This window comes from Gracilinanus agilis, chromosome 4 (genome assembly GCF_016433145.1).
Source record: "Gracilinanus agilis isolate LMUSP501 chromosome 4, AgileGrace, whole genome shotgun sequence".
In the NCBI taxonomy this organism is placed as follows: domain Eukaryota; kingdom Metazoa; phylum Chordata; class Mammalia; order Didelphimorphia; family Didelphidae; genus Gracilinanus; species Gracilinanus agilis.
This window is the reverse complement of record NC_058133.1, coordinates 396,981,963-397,001,489: the sequence shown is the minus strand read 5'-3', so window position 1 is coordinate 397,001,489 and position 19,527 is coordinate 396,981,963. Positions and strand designations below refer to the sequence as shown.

Here is a 19,527-nt window from a genome sequence, read left to right as displayed (position 1 = left end):
CTTTAATGGGACTAGGACCAAAGTGATTTTGCCATAGACAAAATATGAAGGTGTTCTAGGTAAGAGTCCATTAATGCCACAAATAAAATCTTTTTATATTCACAAATAATTGAAATCAGAGTTAAATATGCTCACTGGTAATTTGTTTTTTGTTTGTTTTTGAACACTGTCCTTAAATATTCATGTTGCTGATGCTTCACTTTCCTTGGATGATTTTCTTGATGTTTTATAAATGGATTGTGTATAACAGCCAATAGCTTTAATTGAGTTGTATAATATTTTAAAATTTCATACACCACAACCTAGTACAGATGTTAAAAGAAACATGATGTTTAAATTTCTAGATTGTAACAGGGAGTTTTATTTCCTTCTACCATGATTAGAAAGCTCTGAAATTCATGTCCATTGGTTTCAACCCCAAATAAAAGGTCCATTAGCCACCTAAGACACTCTTGTAGAGAATTGATTCTTTGTTATAAATATTCTCATTCTCATGGTAAAGAGGAACATAATTTCAAATTTTTAGGATAATTATGCATTCACTGATGGGATCAAACTAGTGGATTCAGTTGCTAAAAGGGTCATGTTAAAAAGTCAATAAGTATTTATTAAAGGGGCAGCTAGGTAGTATTATAGATAGAGTGCTAGACCTAGAGTTGAGAGGACTTGGGTTCAAATCTGGTTTCAGATACTTCTTAGCGGTGTGACCCTGGGAAAGTCATTTAATCCTGATTGCCTAGCCCTTTCACTCCTATTTCAGAATTGATTCTAAGACAGAAGGTAATAATCTAAAAAAAATGTTTAAAAAAATTAGCAAGCATTGATTAAGCCTATGTGCAAAACAGTAATCTAATTTAGGGAATACAAACATAAACAAAAAATCTCATCATGTAAGGAGCTTACATTCACATTAAGGAAGACAGTGCATGAAAAGCAGGCAAAAGTTAGAGGATAATGGAGAAGGGGACATGATGGCAAAGTTCCAGATAGTCAGGAGTGGAATCAGGAGAAGACTAAGGAAGGCTAGTCTCATCCCTTCCTCCAAATTGAAGTTTGGGGAAGAATGCAGCAATGTGGGGAGGGAATCATTTCACCATTGGGAGATGAAGGGATCTTCCTGGTTCATCTGGCCATTCTCTTTTCTATGACCATAGACTAGAGCCCTTCATCCCAAACTGTTCATTGTTAATTGGGCACTATAAGAGAGACTGGCAGATGGGAACATAAATCTATCACCATCAGAGGAACAAGAAAGTCCATTTGCTTCTAAGTTCAGAGATGCCAGTGTCATCTTTATGTGTCCAAACCACTATAGTCTATACTCATGTCACTATTGATCCTAGAGGCTGTCATGTTAATTGCTATTCTATAGGGTGTGGTCTTTCTGGATTTAGTAAAAAGAACAGCTGGGGTAGTACATCAAAAAAGCTGAATTCTGGGTTCCAACTTTTCCTAGTAATTAATTGATTCTAAAGAGATTACTTAACCTCCTCAGCACTTCAGTTTCATTATCTATTAAATAATGAGGATTTTATGTTGTATAGTAGAAAGATCACTAAATTTAAAACAAAAACTCCTAGGTACTAATTCTAGCTTTAACTCTTACTAGGTATGTGATTTGGGGTAAGCCATGCTATTTGCTAAGGCTTTAATTGATTAAAACAAAGAGACTGGAATTGGATAATTTCTGATCTTAGATTTAGAGTTGGTAGGGACCTTAGAAGCCATCTAATCCAACCACTTGTTTTTATAGATGAAGCTCAGGCCCAGGAAGTTTGGTGACTTATTCAGTCACACTTTAGTAAGAGAGACTACATGATTTGAATCCAGCTCCTCTGATTCCAAAGGCAGTGCTCTTTCCATTGTTTCAAAATTCCTTTCTGCCACTGACTCCGGTGATCTGATCTACTAGATGATCTAAAAGTCTCCTTGGGAAGAAAATGTTCTGGAGCAATGCTGCCTCTTTCCTTCTAATTTCAGAGTCTGCACTCAGCTATTTTGCCCCATGGTAGCAAGATAATTTATACTAGGAAATAATAGTTATACTAATAATTATACTAAATTATACTAAAATATCTTTGAAATTATAACATGAAATTTTTTATCAGGCTAGTTTCTAGTAATAAAAGGTAGAAAAACTCCTTTTTTATATTAGTCTATACCTTTTGTTTTATTTCTTAAACTCTTCATTTTATATAAGATAAGCTGTCTCAAGTAATGCTATTAAAAGCCCAAGGATGCTATTTTGATCTTCAGATTTTTTTATTGGAAGTTTTGTAAAAATAAAATTGTTATGATTTTAAATAGTAAAATTAACTTTCAGAGCCTTTCAGCATGAATGTAAAACAATTTACTGCATAATAAATACTTTAAGAACTGAAATACCTTTTTTACTAATGTGTCACTCAAAGTATAATTTAGCACAGGCAGATAAATGGGCAGATGGGAAACTGACAACTTTGAATAATACTGATTAATGGAATACTGTTAACTGTCACTCCTATCTTAAGGCATAGTAGGATTTTACCCATTAGCAAAATTGCTTCATAAGCCTTTTAACATGCTGCAGACTTTAAATGTTTTTCACTGAAGTTTGAGCTTATGGGGGTAGGAATGAGAAAGACCAGTTTGTTTGATTCCTCAAAAAAAAAACCACTTTAATTTCATCTGCCTCGTGACTAGGTTGGCTGTAAGGTTATTAATTTTTCTTCCCCAGAATCTCTCAGAATCTCCACTTTCTGATTTATAAAAAGAATGCCATTTGTTTCAGTGGAAGTAGTACTCCTCCTTCAGTGGTGAAATTAAGTACTGCATAAATATCATTAAAAAAATTATAAGTGAAGAATAAAAATGGGTTAATTACACCATGAACTGATATTACATTGATTTCTCTTTTCATATTCTTTCTTAATCTGATGCGAATTCTGTTTCGATTACATTAAAAATGGAATGTCTATCCTTTTTTGGTAACATGTATGAAAAAGGAAAAAACGTGGAGAACTTGAGTATGCCCCTAGTATTCATGAAATATTAAAAGATGTACAAGAAGGAATCTAGCTCATTGCGTAAATAATTCCATTGAGGATTTGTTAAAATCACACAGATCAAGCTAATACTATTTGGGCATTATAGTTAATGAGATTATAGAGAAACTAAGCTTAAAATAGTGATAACTCATTGTAGACAACCTCAGGAAGAAAGGATTGTAAGGGTTTTTCCTAGGACCTGTAAGTATCATGGTCTTGACCAAAACATCAGATAGCTTTTCCATGAGAGTTATGGGACTTGAGGCAAATTCACATGTGCTACTATGGATTTAAGCTTCTCATTTTCCTGGTGGAAAGGAAAATAGAGGAAATAACAACAATAACAACAAAAAGACTCTCCCACCTTATTACTAATTCGTGTCTTGAAGTGCAAAGAGAGTTTGGGGAATCTTGCCCTTGACTTTCTACATAATTCATCCTTTACAGTGGTTATTGTACATTTTTATATTGTATGTTCTTGTTGAATCGATTTCTCCTTATTCTTTCTTTTCTCTCCTTTCTCACTCAGCAGTCTAGTTGTTTAGGCTGTCTCTTTCAGTGTTGTGTTAACGTCTGCAGTGACTTGGTCCCATGGAACTTTAAGGTACCTGTCCACCATTAAGCTGCCATACATACAGCTTGATAACATTTTTATCACATCCTCCACCCTTTTTTTCACACTCATAATTAATGATTTGATCATAGTATTCTCTGTCATGGAATCTGCTGCATAAGATTACAGAATTCAGAGATATTTGATGTTTTCCATAACAAAGTGTAAATGCAACCTCATGTAGTAGGTGAGGCCAGAAGCCTTGGTTTTTAGTTTCCAGCATGGCACTTATTGGTAGTGTGACTGTGAGCAAGTCACTTAATCCCCTTGAAATTAATATTCCTTACCTCTAAAATGGGAATGATACTTGTGTGCCATGTGCTTCATAGGGTAATTGTTAAGAAAATGCTAAATAAATTGTAAAACACTATGCAAATATGAGCTATTATTATTTACATTGTACATTGTATATTTACATGTACATTGACCATCACGTGCTAAAGAATACATTAGGATCATATTAATATTAATGTAGTAGAGTTCAGGTAGTATTTTCAGTGAGAATGGCATTAAATGCCATCATCAGAAAAGATGGTGATAGGAATAGGAAGCCTCAGTTACTGGAAAGTCAACTGAGAGATTTTTAAAGAGAATCCCATAATATGAGAAGGGATTTTTAAGTTTTCACTTCGCTGTTGTTCATTAGCAAGCTAGAGAAATAAAAACATTGTCTAAAAATCATCTAACTAGGAGGAAAAAATGGAATACATCTGATTCACAAGATGGAACTATTGAATAAATGTGAGAAAGACTGTTTCCACTGGTTTACAAATAAGAACAGACTTTAGTAGTCAGTCAGCTAACATTTATTAAATACCTACTACATGGCAGGCATTGTACCACATTCTGGGGATTCAAGGAAAGGCAAAAAAACAAACAAACAAAAGAAAAACAACCAATCTTTGCTTTCTCAAGGAGGTCACAGCCTAATGGAGGAGATCGTATGCAACCAGCTACGTTCAGGCAAGATACAAGGATACAAGATACTTAGGGATAATTTCAGACAGAAGGCACAGAGAATACTACTATTCCTGATGCTGAGGTCAGAAGCCTTGGTTTTTAGTTTCCAGTCTGGCACTTACTGGCAGTGTGACTGTGAGCAAGTCACTTAATCCCCTTGAAATTAATATTCCTTACCTCTAAAATGGGAATGATACTTGTATACCATGCGCCTCATAAAGATGGATACAATGAGGGATAAAAATCAAAACAATTCTGAAATTTCACTTCACATCTGGCAATATGACAAAAGAAATTAATAATAATAATTAGCATCTATATAATATTTAAGTTTTGCAAAACTTATACTTTAAAAATATTATCAAATTTTATCCTCACATCAGCCCTGAGAAGTATTATTTTATTAACCACAGTTTATAGATGAGAAGATTGAGATAGACTAAAGTTAAGTGACTTGCTTGGGATCATACAGCCAGTAAATGTCTGAGGGAGGATTTGACTGTAGATCTTCCCTAATCCAAAGTTTGAATTCTATCTACAATGCCATCTTAGCTATCTCAAAAAAAGAGAAAAGTCAGTGTTGAAGAGTCTGTAAAAATATAGGTTCACTAATACACTGTGGATCTGTGAATTGCCCCAACTCTTCTGGAAAACAGTTGAGAATTATGTGAAAAAAAAGTGCCTAAACTATCCCACTGCTAGCATATACCTCAGGAAAGTCAGGGATGAAAAAAAAATTACCATCAGAATATTTATAGCAGCATTTTTTGTAATAGCCAAGGTCTTGTAAAAAGGAAATGCTCATTTATTGGAGAATGACCTAAATAAATTATGAAGAATATGAAGAGTACAGAAAATCATGGGAAGACATATGAAATGATACAAGAAACCAGGAAAATAATATACGCAACTAGGAAAACAATATGCATAATGACAATAATGGTATAAAGGGAAAGAACAGCATTGATATAGAAACTGAGTGCTATAATGTTACAATAATTAAGATAGGAGGCAAAGAGGAATAATAAGAATATGTCTCTTTCCTTTTTTCACAGAAGTTGGGGTACCTTGAGTGTGGAATTCTGTATATAATATCAGATGAGGTTGATGTTTATGTTTGTTCTGCTGAACTGTTTTTTTTTTCCTCCCTCTCTTTTTATTTTAAGACATGGTTTCCTTGTAAGGAAAGGGGTAGACGAACATATTGGGAAATTAAGGTGATACAAAAACAAAACGTTCATAAAAACTTTACAAACAATAAAAAAAATAAGTTACTAGTAAGCTTGGGGATGAATGGATGCAGAATACAAATTGTAGGGGATTGAGAAGTAAATGGGAGTTGAGAAAATGGTGAATAATCTTTTCTAGGAGTTTGTGAAAGGGAGAAGACATATAGGGTGATAGCCTGAAGGAATCACAGAGTCAATAGGTGGTTTTTGTTAAGGTTGGGGGAGACCTAGACATAACAGAAGATGGCACGGAAGAAGTCAGTGGATATCAAGAGACTGATGATGAAAGAGAAGGCATGATTTAAAGGAGAGAGAGCACAAGGAGAAGGATGGGATCAAGAGTCTGGTAGGAATAATTAATTGATCTTGGCAAGAAAGGCCACCTAAGACTGGAACAAAGGAAGAAAAAATAGGGTTTGGTGAAGGATTTTGACATTTGGGGCAATAACACATGATATCTATTGCTATTATTATTTTTTGAACAATGGATGTCCTTTAATATTCCCAGAGGTATTTTAATCCATAAAAGTGGAGACTTATTCAACTAAATTTATTTCTAAAGAGTAAAATTTCAGCTGAGGGAAGAGTAATCTGGGCCTGTGATTTCATCAGTTTGGGGAATTTAGCATGCTCTACCTCCTGCCAACATTGTCAGCTACATATCTCCTCTTTGACAGGGTAAATGGCTTGCCTGAAGACATATATTGCTATTATTTTTAATAAAATAAAGAGATGAGTTCCTCTGTCGAGATGGAAGAGAGGAAGATGGTGTAAATTTTAGGCAAGAGGAGATTCGACAGATATGATAGAGAGCTAATCAGTCAAGAATAAAAAAAGGGCTTCCCTGTATTTAGTGAGTGCCCTGTTGAGATTACAAAACCTAAATTTGTAGTGAACCTAGTCAGCATAGTTGCTTTACTTTTTCTGGCAGCAATCAATAGCACATAAAGTAAGAGCAAAGAAGAATGAAGACAGAACGAATGCTTGATGAGGTCTGATATTGGAGATAAGAAAAGTGGGCAAGTGATTCAAGTTACCTGAGGGTTGAATTTTTCAACTGTAAGGTCAAGGCTGAAAGTGAGGCCAATACAGAAGTGATGGATTAGGAAAATTGAGAGGGACTGGAGAGATCATGGAAAAGATGATTAATAGGTTAGGGAAAGTCATAGTGAAGTTTAGGAGGATGTATTGGAGAGGGAAATTTCAGAGATCCGAAACATGGATATGGAACAATCATTGGTAATGATCAGTTTGTGGTTATGTGGTTGAAGTAGAGTAAAAGATGGAATTCATTGACATTTAGGAGGCTGATGAGACCAGAGTATTCAAGGAGATATTACTATGTACATTGATGTCCCTACACTTAAGATCAGGACTTGGGATAGAAAGGAAAAGTAGGGTCCAGGACTTGAACTCTTTAAGAAAGAATGAAGAATGACCTATAGGCTAGCAGGTGGCACTAACAAGGATTTGGCCTAGGTAATGAGTCAATCAATAAACATTCATCAAGTACATATTAGGTCACTGTATTAAGTTCTGGGGATACAAAAAAAAAGACAAAAATAATCTCTGCATTCAAAGACCTTATTATCAAATGGAGGAGACAATATGATAAGAAATATATACAAATAAGTAGGAAATAAGAAATAATTAGTAGTGGGAAGGCACTAGAATTAAAAGTTTAGGGAAGGCTTCTAGTAACAGAAGCAATTTTAACTAGAACTTAAAAGAAAACTAGGGAGGTCAGTGGGCAAGAGTAGTAGTGGGAGAGCATTTCAGACCAGGGTGAGAGCAAGAGAAAATATTTAGAATTAAGAGATGGAGTGTCTTGTCCTTGAGATGACCAGAAGGCCATTGTCAGTGGATCAAAGAGTAGACATAGGTAATTAACATCAATGAAGTAAGGGTCAAAGAAGAACAGTTTGCTGAGTTATAGAGGAGTCAGAGGAATTGTTGGAAAGTGAGAATAAACAGCCTAATGCTTCACCGAAATGAGAAGATCACTTAGTAGAGATAATGGTTAAGGATACATTTTCTTCCCAGGAGAGCAAGGTATTTCTTAATATAGGAAGACCGAAAGACTATCAACTAAAGGGGTAATTTATGACCATAGAATGGGATTTCTAGATATAACTTGGATTAAGAAGGCATAGGAGGAGATTGACTTTGGAAAGGTAGGCCTGGGGAGGATATGGAGAGTTCACAGATAGAGAGGAGAAAGAGAATTTTCACCTCAATAGATAATGGTTCCAAAGTGGCTGTCATGTTATAAGAAGGACATTGATTATAGATATTTGTAAATAGTGGGATCATGGCATTAAATTATAGCACCATTTGCATTAACTATTATCTGAACTCTTGTTACCTGGGAAATTTTCTCAGAAGGGTGTATGGAGCTTTGTCATTTGTTATATTGCTACAATCCTGGGTGACTACCTCATGGAAGCTGAGGTATACAGTAGAGTATTGTTTCATTGTGATAGTTATCAATTCTGACACTTTCGAGGGAAAAGTAGGTTACTAGGGCCCATCACCATCATTGAAACACACATAATGGGCAGAACAATGTTTCACCAAAAATGGACAAAAAAGAAACTTCTATGTAGTATAGAACAGGACTGTTCATCATTTGAGTACTTTGTTTTCTTTCCATTTAAAATGAAACAACAAAACAAACTTTGTTTTGTTAATATTTGTGGTTTTTTAAACTGTCCTATTATACCCTATTGTAAAGTTATCTTAACTTTGTTGTTTAAGATAAGTTAAGTAAATGTATCTAACCTTATTTCCATCTATGTTTACAGGGTTCCCACCACCAAAAAAATGATTTAGTTTAGAGACAGATATCAATCCCATTTCTGGTTATGCTACATCCAGATGTGAGCCTAGTGATCTACACTGTATTAGATTTAGAGATGGAAGAGACCATAGAGATTAAATATTCATTTTTCATTTTATAGAGAGGGAATTTGAGCTCAAGAGGGATTAAATGACTCACTTGAGGCCATTTGTGTATATGTATCTGTGTTTATGTTTAGTTGGACACAAACATGTCTAAATACACATACAGAAATACATATGAGTCTATCTAATTGAACTCTATAGATAGTGTTAGGATGTAGAGTAGAGGTAAACATATTTTGCAGAGTCAAACAATAGGATGTCCTCTCCACAAAAGACTGGGCATCACTGATTTATCTCTATGCTTCAGTTTCCATCTGCCTTTTCGTCATCATTGCCAACTGTAACAGTTCGATTAGAACGACATTGAATTTTAATTGTCTTCATTGCAATGACAAAATATAAAAGGGGCAAATGTAATATTAGTGAAACTCATTTTTAATTGATGTTCTTATTCTTTAGACCTGTCCATGTCATTAAAGAAAGTCACATGCCACTTTATTTGTTGTACCTTAAAAAGTAAAAGAAACTAGAACTCCATTAAAAGATAAGTTACAAGAGTAACTTAAGCCACCTATACTGGCATATTCTAATGAATACACAGATTTTAGTATGACTTTCCTCCCCAAACCTTTGTTAATATCATTCACTAAATATGTACACATATACCTGTGCACCAGTTCTTTTTTTATGAATTTATTTTCTGTTATAAATGACAGCATATTAAGTTTGTATTATTACATACCTATATCATTGAATGCTCTCAACAGTCTTTTGAGATAGGGTAAGCATTCTTATCTCCATTTTGCAGATGATGAAACTGAGGGTCAGCAAAGTTAAGTGATCTGCTCCAGGACCCTAGGAAGAGCACATAGCAGAGAAGCTTAGACATAGATATTTTGACATCATCTAGTGTTCTTTCTACTCTCCTACCATCTTGTCATTGGAACTTCAGTGCTATATTTCAAAATGTGTTGAAATGAATTGTCATAATATAGTGGAACACTGGACTAGAGACCATAATATCTGGATCTGAGTCCTGGTCCATCATTCTCTAGCTGGTTGCTTAACTGTAATTAAATCTTTCTTTGACCTTGTTTCCTCATCTATTAAAATGCATTTAATGATCACTCACCCTGGAGGATTGTTTCAAGAATCAAATTAAAATTTTGTGACCCTGGGCAAGTCACTTAACCCCTACTGTCTAGCCCTCACCATTCTTCTGCCTTGGAACCAATACATAGTATTGGTTTTAAGACAAAAGGTAAGGTTAAAAAAAAAAGAATCAAATTTTAAAAAGTGGTTACAGAGTTAGCTATATAAAATTTAAAACACTATATCAGTGGTTCCCAAACTTTTTTGGCCTACTGCCCCCTTTCCAGAAAAAATATTACTTAGCCCCCTGGAAATTAATTTTTAAAAATTTTAATAGCAATTAGTAGGAAAGATAAATGCACCTGTGGCCATCACTGCACCCCTGGATCACTGCAGCATCCACCAGGGGGGCAGTGGTGCCCATTTTGGGAATCATTGCACTATATAAATATTGGGGCTTAATTAAATATTGTTGTTTGGATAAATAGATTAAATTAAATGGTAAGCTAACCTTAGTTCTTGGCAAATTGGCACTACCTATTTTAAATAATAACAATAATATCATAATGGTTTTCTCTACAACTCTCATTTTCCTCAATGGAATTAGAAATGGATTGAGACCAAGTTTTAAAAGAGAGTGCCTCATTAGAGGAGTTCCTACTCGGTTTCTATGTATTTTCCTACAAAAGCAAAGTAGTTTGACCCCCACTGCATCTATTTCTGATGAGTCTGCAGTGTCCTTTTGTCATTGAGTAAAGCTGAGCTGTGGCTTCCTTTAAGTTCATCATGGACTGATTGCCAAAAGAAGCTCCCCTTAAATACCTTTGAAGTTGCTGTAGGAAGGGCATTGAAGGTTATTTAGTATGGGAATCTTTATCAAAACTGACACAGCAAGCAATGTTTCCCATAAAGCTCTGATAAGGTTCAGAGTAAAGCTTTATTAAAGCTTGACATACTTTAACAAGTTCACACTGATGTTTCTATTATGTATTTATGTATCAAGAAGAACAGGCATGGTTGGTGTGCAATAGATGTTTCTTATGAGAACTAATCCACAGATTCAAAGTCCAGAATAGATTAGAAATAGGCTTTAAAATTGTGTTTAGATTTTGGGGGCTGAATTCAAGAATTTTTTTTAATTAAAATAGAAAATGTAACCTGTAAACAATAGTTTCTTCAGCTCATCTCTCTAGGTCTTGGAAGAGTAGCACAGAATCTTAGAACTGTAAAAAATCACAAGGGCCTCTCTTTTCAAACTTGTTATCTGAACAAGAATCTTTACAACACACCTATCAAATGGCCAAACATTTCAAGCCTTTGCTTTAAAGATGTCCCAGTGACAGGGAACTCACTATTTCTCCAAGCAGCCTCTCTGTACCTCAGTTTCTTTATCTGTAAAATGAAGGGGTTGTTCCAGATGATGTTTAAGGTTCCTACCAACTCTTAAGTCTAGGACCTTACAAATGCTGACTTTATACTTAATCCTATGAAATTACATCTTAGATTAGGTCTAGTTTTCTGGCTTTTCATTTGTTTTTTCTGAATCCACACTGTGTCACCAAGTGCATTAGTTATCCTTCCCAGTTTTTTGTCACCTGCAGATTTGATAAGCAAGTCAAATATGCCTTTATCTACATCACTGGTTTGAAGAAGAAAAAAGGGAGACATATGTTGAATTAAGGCATGAACTATTTATTGCTGAAGCTGTGCTGATTTTTGAGGTTCACCACTTCCTTTTTAGATGTGACTACAAAAACCACTGGTAAATGTTCAAGATGTGTGGGTGTTTTCCTTGGAACCCTTAGTGTCTTTTCTTGTCACTTATTTTGGCTGAATTTGATTTTCTAGACTCTTAAAATAAATAATAAAATAAAGAATTTTAAGTGCTTTTTCTCAGCCATTTATATGCTATGTATACTTCTCTTTTTCTTTCAGTGTTCCATCTCTTCCTCAGAGGAAGAAAAACTTATTGCCACCAGGAGAGCCAAAACTCCCACTTCAAATGATTTATCTGATATCAACACGCAGACAAATTGGACCAAGTCACTTCCCCTGCCAACACCAGAGGAAAAGATGAGACAGCAAGCACAAACAGTCCAGACAGATGTGGTCCCTATTAATGTAACTGGTATGCTTTTACAGTTTAGTTAAGTTTGTATGCCTCTGGGGAAAAATGTGCAAATATAGGATAGAGCTCTTTAATATTCTTACTTATTTTTTCCCCACAGAATTTCACCACTTTTGCATTTAATTATGGAGCATAAATAATATAGCATTGTCTTCAACCCAGCACTTAATTTAAAGAAGAAAGTATTAATTAAAAAAATTGAAACTCTCTGTCTTTCTTACTGAATATTAATGGTAAGACTTGATGTTTCATCTCTTCAACTCAGGAAAGATTTTTTTCATGGAAAAAACTATCATGTTTTAAGATTTCAGCTGTGAAGAAATTTCTTGTAGATTATTATTTTAGATAGAAGCAACCTTAGAAATTCTGTAGTTCCAAAACTGAATTTTACAGTTAGGGATACTGAGACACAGAGAAGGAATATAGGCTTGCCCAAAGTCACATAGTTAGTGAGAACCTTAGATCTCCTAATTCTCTATTCAGTTCTCTTCCCCATATAACTAGCAGTCTTTAAAGCAGGGGTCGGCAACGTATGGCTCTCGAGCAATATCTGGCTCCTCCTCCCGACTGGCCAGTCCTGGCAGAACCCAGGGATGTGCCCCAGGGGGCCCTTCAGCCCCCGCCCCATATTCCAGCACCTTCTGCCTCCATCCTCCTCCTTCCGCAGGCGTTTATGGCTCTCACCGCCAAAAAGGTTGCTGACCGTTACTCTAAAGTGTAGTCTTTGGTAGTAGAGATTTGATATTTACCTTAAACTTTTTCAAGTGGAACAAGTAATGCTAGGTTTTGGAATCTTTTTTGTTAATTTTTTTAGGACAAATATCTATAGAAGGTTTTAAGGTCTAGGAACATCAGGCAATACAGTGGTTACTCTTAAGCCATAATAACTAACAGCTATTCACATTCACGTATTCTAGCATTTTAAGGATAATGAAGAGCTTCCCTTTCAAGACAGCAGAAGTAGAGAATACAGGTATTACTTATTGTTTTTTTAACAGTGGAGGAATCTGAGGATTAGACAGAGTAAATGACTTGTCCACAGTTACATAGCTTTTGTCAGTGTCAGATTTTGAACCCAGGCCTAGTGTTTTTCTTGCTATTTATTTAGTAAACAGGTTTTTAAAAAATGAACAGGACTAGATTTGGGTTCAAATTCTCACACTGTCACAAAATTTTAACCTTAAAATGAATGTATATGTGTATACGCCTATATCTATATCTATCTACCTATAGGACATACATATATAGCTGTTGTTATTGAGATTTACCTTACTCTTAGTGATGCCATTTGGGTTTTTCTTGCCAGAGATACTAGAGTGGTTTACCATTTTCTTCTCTGATACCCATATATGCATATATGTATATATCTCTTAGTTTTAAAATTAAAAATTTATAATATGATAATTAATTTTCTATATATTTAATTATATTAATTATAAATTTATATGCACATTCTTTTTTATTATTAAGACTCAACTCTATGTAATCTGGTATAGTTAGGATAGGAATAAAAAAGATAAAGTGACACAGGAATGATTCTTGTATTCATATTGTTTTCTTTCTTCAAAAGGCTTTTTCTTCTTAATATCTAATTGCAGTCAGCAGAGAATGGAGATGGTAAAAGGCTTGGACAATAATGCATAGACCAGATAATCCACCCCCAAACTATGCAGAGTTGACAGTTCCAATCATTTTAGACCAAATTTAGATATAATAGACTAACTTTATTCATTATGGATCAAAATACCTAAAATATGTCCCATACATTTAGTCGGGGAAGAATAACAATGGTGAGCAGGGAGGAATTTTCCATAGAATTGAAAACAATTCCCTCAGCACCAGTTCTAGACTGTTAAGAGTGAGACTGCTGGTGCTCATTGCCAGCAGAGGCATCTGTGCAGTGACACTAGTGACTCTATAGAAGTGGCTAATAGCAATGGTTTTTTCTTGCTGGTAACTGGAGGGTTGTTTTTTGTTTTTATTTTTTACTTAGTAGAAATGGGAATGTTATATTTAGCTCTCCTTATTTGAATTCTTGAAAATCATAACAAAAAATTATTTTAAACTCCAGTTGGTCTTTCTTCATTCCACATATGTTTATTTCATTTTAGATTTGCACATCATATTGTATGCATGGCATTTTAATCTGTTCTATTCATAACTATTAACACTGGTCCTTCTTTGTCTGTAGTTATATGGCTATCATATAACTATCTTATTTTTTATAAATATAAATAGCTGTTTTACAGCAGAATACATTCTCTGGAGGGTGAGGTTGGAAGTTAAATCTTATAATTCTAACCACATAATAAAGTCAATATATAAAAATAATCATGGTATCCAAGTCCAGAGAAAATATAAAGTCACAAATTGAGATGAATATTACTATAAAGTATAAGATTTTGTTAGGTCTTATTAGGAGACTGCATTATCATGAGAATAGGAAATAGCAAAGATAGTAGACTTTAGTACAAAGGATTATTCACTACATGAAAAAAACTTAGTGACAGATAAATGTTGGCAGAGAAAGTTCAGCATTGTTTCTTAAAGAATGATGTCTCCTTTTTTGGCAATTAAAATGCTAGCTAATTATAAAAGATAGGCACAAGCATATTATAGATATAAATAAAAAATTGGAGTTGAGAAGAGGTGATAGAAATACCCTACTTAAAAAAACTTCTCTGCTTCTTAAAGGAGTATAAAATATTTTTAAAATAATTTAGTTGTCCAAGATGACCCATTATACATTAATCTTCAGTATATTGCTAAAATTGATAGAGAAAAAATTATTTTGATTCTATTTCATTGAATTTATATACACCTTAGACATTCTCTTTATAATGATTTACTAGCTTAATAATTTTAATTTGCATCATAGAGCAGTTTTTTCTTTCTAAATATGTATTTTTCATATTTTTTGGTAGAAGTTATGAAAAATAGTTAAATCTTGAAAGTATTTGTAGGCAAACTAACACACCATTTTTTGTAGGGCCCTATTTTATACCCTCATTTCCTTGGATGGACTAGTCACCCTGTGGTCTGTTCCGTTGGATAGGCTGCACTTAAATTCATTACTTTAAATCTGGAGTAAAGCCTTCAGGCACAGAAATGGGGCATTAGCACAGGAAGCTGTATACCTAGGGTCAAGAATTGATTGAATCCCTTGGGTCTTGAACCAGATGGGACTCAAGATATTCCAGAACAGATATGGAGATGTGTGCATGTGTGTGTGTCTATATGTGTATAGAAGGAAAATATCTGATGAGAATGGATAACTGAGCTTAGAATCAAACAAGATGACCTAAATGAAACAATATAAGAAATTAGTATTAAAGTATTTTAAATAACAAAAGACAAAATGTTACTGAGTGATAAAGTTTGAGCTATTTATGGATGAGAAATGCATATTGCTTCATTAACACTGGCCTTTTTGGGCCAAGATCTAACAGGAGCTATTAGTTCTCACACTACCAGATGGCAGGCAGCACAAGGAAAGTTAACTGGAGTCAAAGTGTAAAAGAAGATGATCCTCATTCTGCTTGTTTTTGCTTCTAATATTTCCTTGAAATCTTTTGTTTTGTCTTTTTTTTAAGGAGGAAAAAAACTGGAGGAAAAAAAATGCAACTTTCTGTTACCATTCTGTCATATTTTTAAAGTCTTAATGATATAATGAAAAGTAGATATCCAGGGTGGCCCAGATGTCTTCATGCAGTTTTAAGCTGTATAGCCCAAGTGGATTCAATAGTTTAAATAAGATTTAGTAGCTAAAAAGTGCATGAGGACATTTGGGACACACTATGAGCACCACACGTGCACACATTCACACACACAGACACAAACACACAGAAATGTGGGCATGTATTTTTATTTCATTGGTATGGGAATGTCTGGCAACTCCCTCTTCCAGGGTAGATTGATTCTCTGCCACATACATTTTAGAGAGTTGACTAGAACACTAAAAAGTTAGTTAAGTGACTTGTTCAGGGTCCCACAGCCATTGGTGTGTTATAATCAGCAATGAAACTCAGGTCTTGTCAGCCCGAGTCTAGTTCTCTTATCTGCTCTGCTATACTCCCTTTCAGTATTTGATATCATAAATGCTAGATATTCTATGTGTTTAATTTAATTCACTGAAGTCAACTGATGAACGGTGGTTCATCTCTCTCTCAGCCTTTATGTTATTTTATAAAGAAGTCTGGGTACATTTTGATATAATGGACCACATTTCTCCTTTATTTATCAGGACCAGATTTACTGACAAAACTACTAGAAAAATGTTCTTTATTAGCTATATACACATAAGCAGTCAATCTGTGTTCCTTGTGAGTTTAATTTTTTTATATTTCAATTTTATGAGATCATTTGTGCTTTTCATTTATAATAAGCTTGTTTTTACAAGAGACTTATGGATTTTGTAGCTGCTTTTAGGTGGCATAGTAGTACCTGGAGTCAGGAAGATATGAGTTCAAACCCAGCCTCAGATACTTGCTAGCCATGTGACCCTGGGCAAGTCACTTAATCTCTGTTTGCCTTAGGTTTCTCAACTGTAAATGGAGACAATAATAGCATCTGTCTCCCAGGGCCATTTCAAGGACCAAGTGAGCTTAGCACATAGCACTATATAAATAACTATTATTATTATTATTATCATCATTTTTTTAAAAAATAGTTAATTTGGGTGTTCATTGAAGACCTTTACATTTAATGAACTCTTTCACAATTCCTTGCTTTATAATATAACAGTAGATAGATGTAACCAGCATTTATATCTAGCATAGTTTTCTGAAGAAAATAATTTGACTACTAGAAAATATTTGTTCTGAATGAACTGCCTTTTAAAAATGGGGAGGGCCAGTTAGGTGACAGTGCAATGGAATGCCAGGTCTGGAGTCAGGAGGACCTGATTCAAATCTGACCTCAGATACTTCCTCTATATGATCCTAGGCAAGTTTGTTAACCCCATTTGCTTAGCCCTTCCATCTTGGAGTTATTACTGAGATAGAAAATAAGTTTTTTAAAAAATAGAGATGGTTTTTGGCAGCTCAAAGAATGTATAAAACTGCTGTTCCACTTCATTTACTTTATGGCATGTATAGCAATTACACAAACTTACGCAAGCCCTAGAAAGCCACATGAGTCATTACCAGCATTCCAAGTCTGAATGTGACATGAGCCTAAACAGTTGCACTATCCTTGGTTTTGGGGGTTTTTCCTTTAAACCCTTTCCTTATGTCTTAGAAATCAATACTATGTATTAGTTCTAAAGTAGAAGAGTGGTAATGGCTAGGCAAATGGGGTTACATGACTTGCCCAGGGTCACACATCTAGGAAGTGCCTTTATGGAGATTACAATTTTGGAAGATTAAAAAAAGAATGGTGACATACGCTGAGACTTGGCATCACGTAAGACATTTCAGTAACTCAGATCAAAAGGGATCTGTTTCCAGATAACATGGCTGCCCTCTTCTAACTTCTGATGGGATAGAAAGGCATTTTGCTGCTCCCTTGCCCGGGGTTTGGAAAGTCACTGGGAAAGCATCCTTTGCAGTTTTGCTACCTTGGGAAGCACCTGGCTATTGAAAGTGTGGAAGGAAGCCAGCCTCCGTGTGCTAGTGTGCTTTGTGTCTCTTTCCCCTTATGCCAACATTCTCATCGTATGACTGAGCTAACATCATTATTAATGCCTTTTTTTCATTTCTACAACAAGCTACTGGAAGAAAGTGCATGGTGTCAGCGTGCTTCAAATTAACTTTGCTTTGCTTGTTCCACTACTCTACATTAGGGGAGAATTTCGACCGCCAAGCCAGCCTTCGGCGGTCTCTAATTTACACAGACACTGTCGTAAGACGTCCGAAGAAAGTCAAAAGGAGAAAGACTATTACAGGAATCCCTGACATCATACAAAAGGAGCTAGGTATGGCTCATCAGAACTGTATTTCATTGCTCTTCATCCTCACTGCCTACCATTACTTAACTAATCCCATTTACTCATGCTCATAAAACCAATACAGTCTGATGGCCTGTTACTGCTCTAGTGGGTTGGGTTACTTCCTCCATGAAGACCTTTGAAGCAGACCTGATTCATTAATACTCATGGGCTTGGTGAATTTGGGTGAAGTGGTGGACGGAGGAGAGAATTTCTAAATTCTGAACTGGGATGGTAGAAATTTATAGATCCAACAGCTTGGTGCTTTAGGGGTTATAAAGCAATTTTGTCATGGCAGCTCTGTGAGGTATGTTACCACCTCAGTATTCTTAGGATTTTTGAAATTCTCACAGGTATATTTATTATGCAAGACAAGATTTTATTTAATTTAAAGTTTAAATCTTAAGATGAGAAAGGACTGCAATTAGATTACTTGGCAATAGTGTTAAACTATTGTCTTCAAAAAGATATATCCAAAACTGAGTTTGAGAGTAATTTAAGGAACACTGATCACATTTTACATACTAACTACCTCAGTGAGCTTATTTGTTAGCAAGTAGCATCAGTGAAAACAGTTATCAGCATTTAATTATTTACCTTTAAGATAGTTCCAAGTTTTTATTTTTTAATAACATTATCTTCCTTACTTTATTCTAATACTTTGTGGGATTTAAAAAAAAAACAAAACTTCTTTTTCCATTTCTGCATTTTTCTAAAATATGCTTGGGATATTATTTTATTTTTTCTTTCATTTTTAGAGCAACTTTAATCTCATTTTCTGTTAGGATGTCTGGGAAAGCCATTTATTCATGCCTCTAGGAATATCACAGTAGTTCTAATTTTCCTAATTCTTACTTCTTTTCCCTGTGGATATTTTTTCTTTAAGCTTCATACTTTGGAAATTGTTTCCTTTTCTCTTAAGGCAAATATAAATCCTAATAGCTCATGATTACTGCATTTACCCTTACTTATACTTTATTATCCCCAATTTTATCATATCTTGGCTACAAATAGTTCTGCTGTAGCATGCATTGTATGTCCTCTCTACATCCAAGATCATGAAACTGGTTTCTGCCACTAAAAATGAGGGTCTGAAAGAACTGGGATTGGTCCCTAGTTTGTCTTGTTTAAAAGAAATGTAGCCATAGTATCATAATATGTCCAGAGAAATATATCCCTATTTTTGGCCCTTTTATTTGACTCTTTCTTCAATTTCTGAAGTATACAAGCTCTGCTTTACCTTCCCTTCCCCCTTGATAGCATTCAGAGAAATAGTTTGCTGTTTCATTTTCTGGGTAGCAAAAAAATAGAACTATACTAATCCAAACCCACATGAGTTGGTGAAAAATTACCATAAAGGTAAAGGAGTGCTCTTTTCTCATAATGGGAGGGAAATTCAAGAATGGAGGCAGGGCCAACTGTCCACAAGTCTATGAAATATGTGATATTGATCTTTAACTTCTCTATTTTCTTCCTATCATAACTTCTCTTTTAGTATACCACCATCTAATTAATTGCTTTCTAACTTTTCCTCTTGGCACTGTATTCTGACCAGGGTCACTACTATAATACCCTTGCCAAACTTCCCTAATGAGGACAAGTATAACCTCTCCCATCAAAATATATCTGCCCATTAAGGATCTCATTCC

At 34.8% G+C, this 19,527-nt stretch overlaps 1 protein-coding gene across 2 annotated transcripts in view; it reads left to right on the top strand.

Moving 5' to 3' along the window:
* NHSL1 (NHS like 1) overlaps nucleotides 1-19,527 on the top strand; it is a 170,521-nt gene that overhangs the window by 132,554 nt on the left and 18,440 nt on the right. Inside the window, exons 4-5 of one of the 2 annotated variants that reach the window (XM_044677119.1) lie at nucleotides 11,760-11,952; nucleotides 17,735-17,866. In XM_044677119.1, coding sequence (XP_044533054.1) covers nucleotides 11,760-11,952; nucleotides 17,735-17,866 — 325 coding nt within the window. The remainder of the gene's footprint in view (nucleotides 1-11,759; nucleotides 11,953-17,734; nucleotides 17,867-19,527) is intronic. The other variant, XM_044677118.1, reaches the window with a different exon arrangement.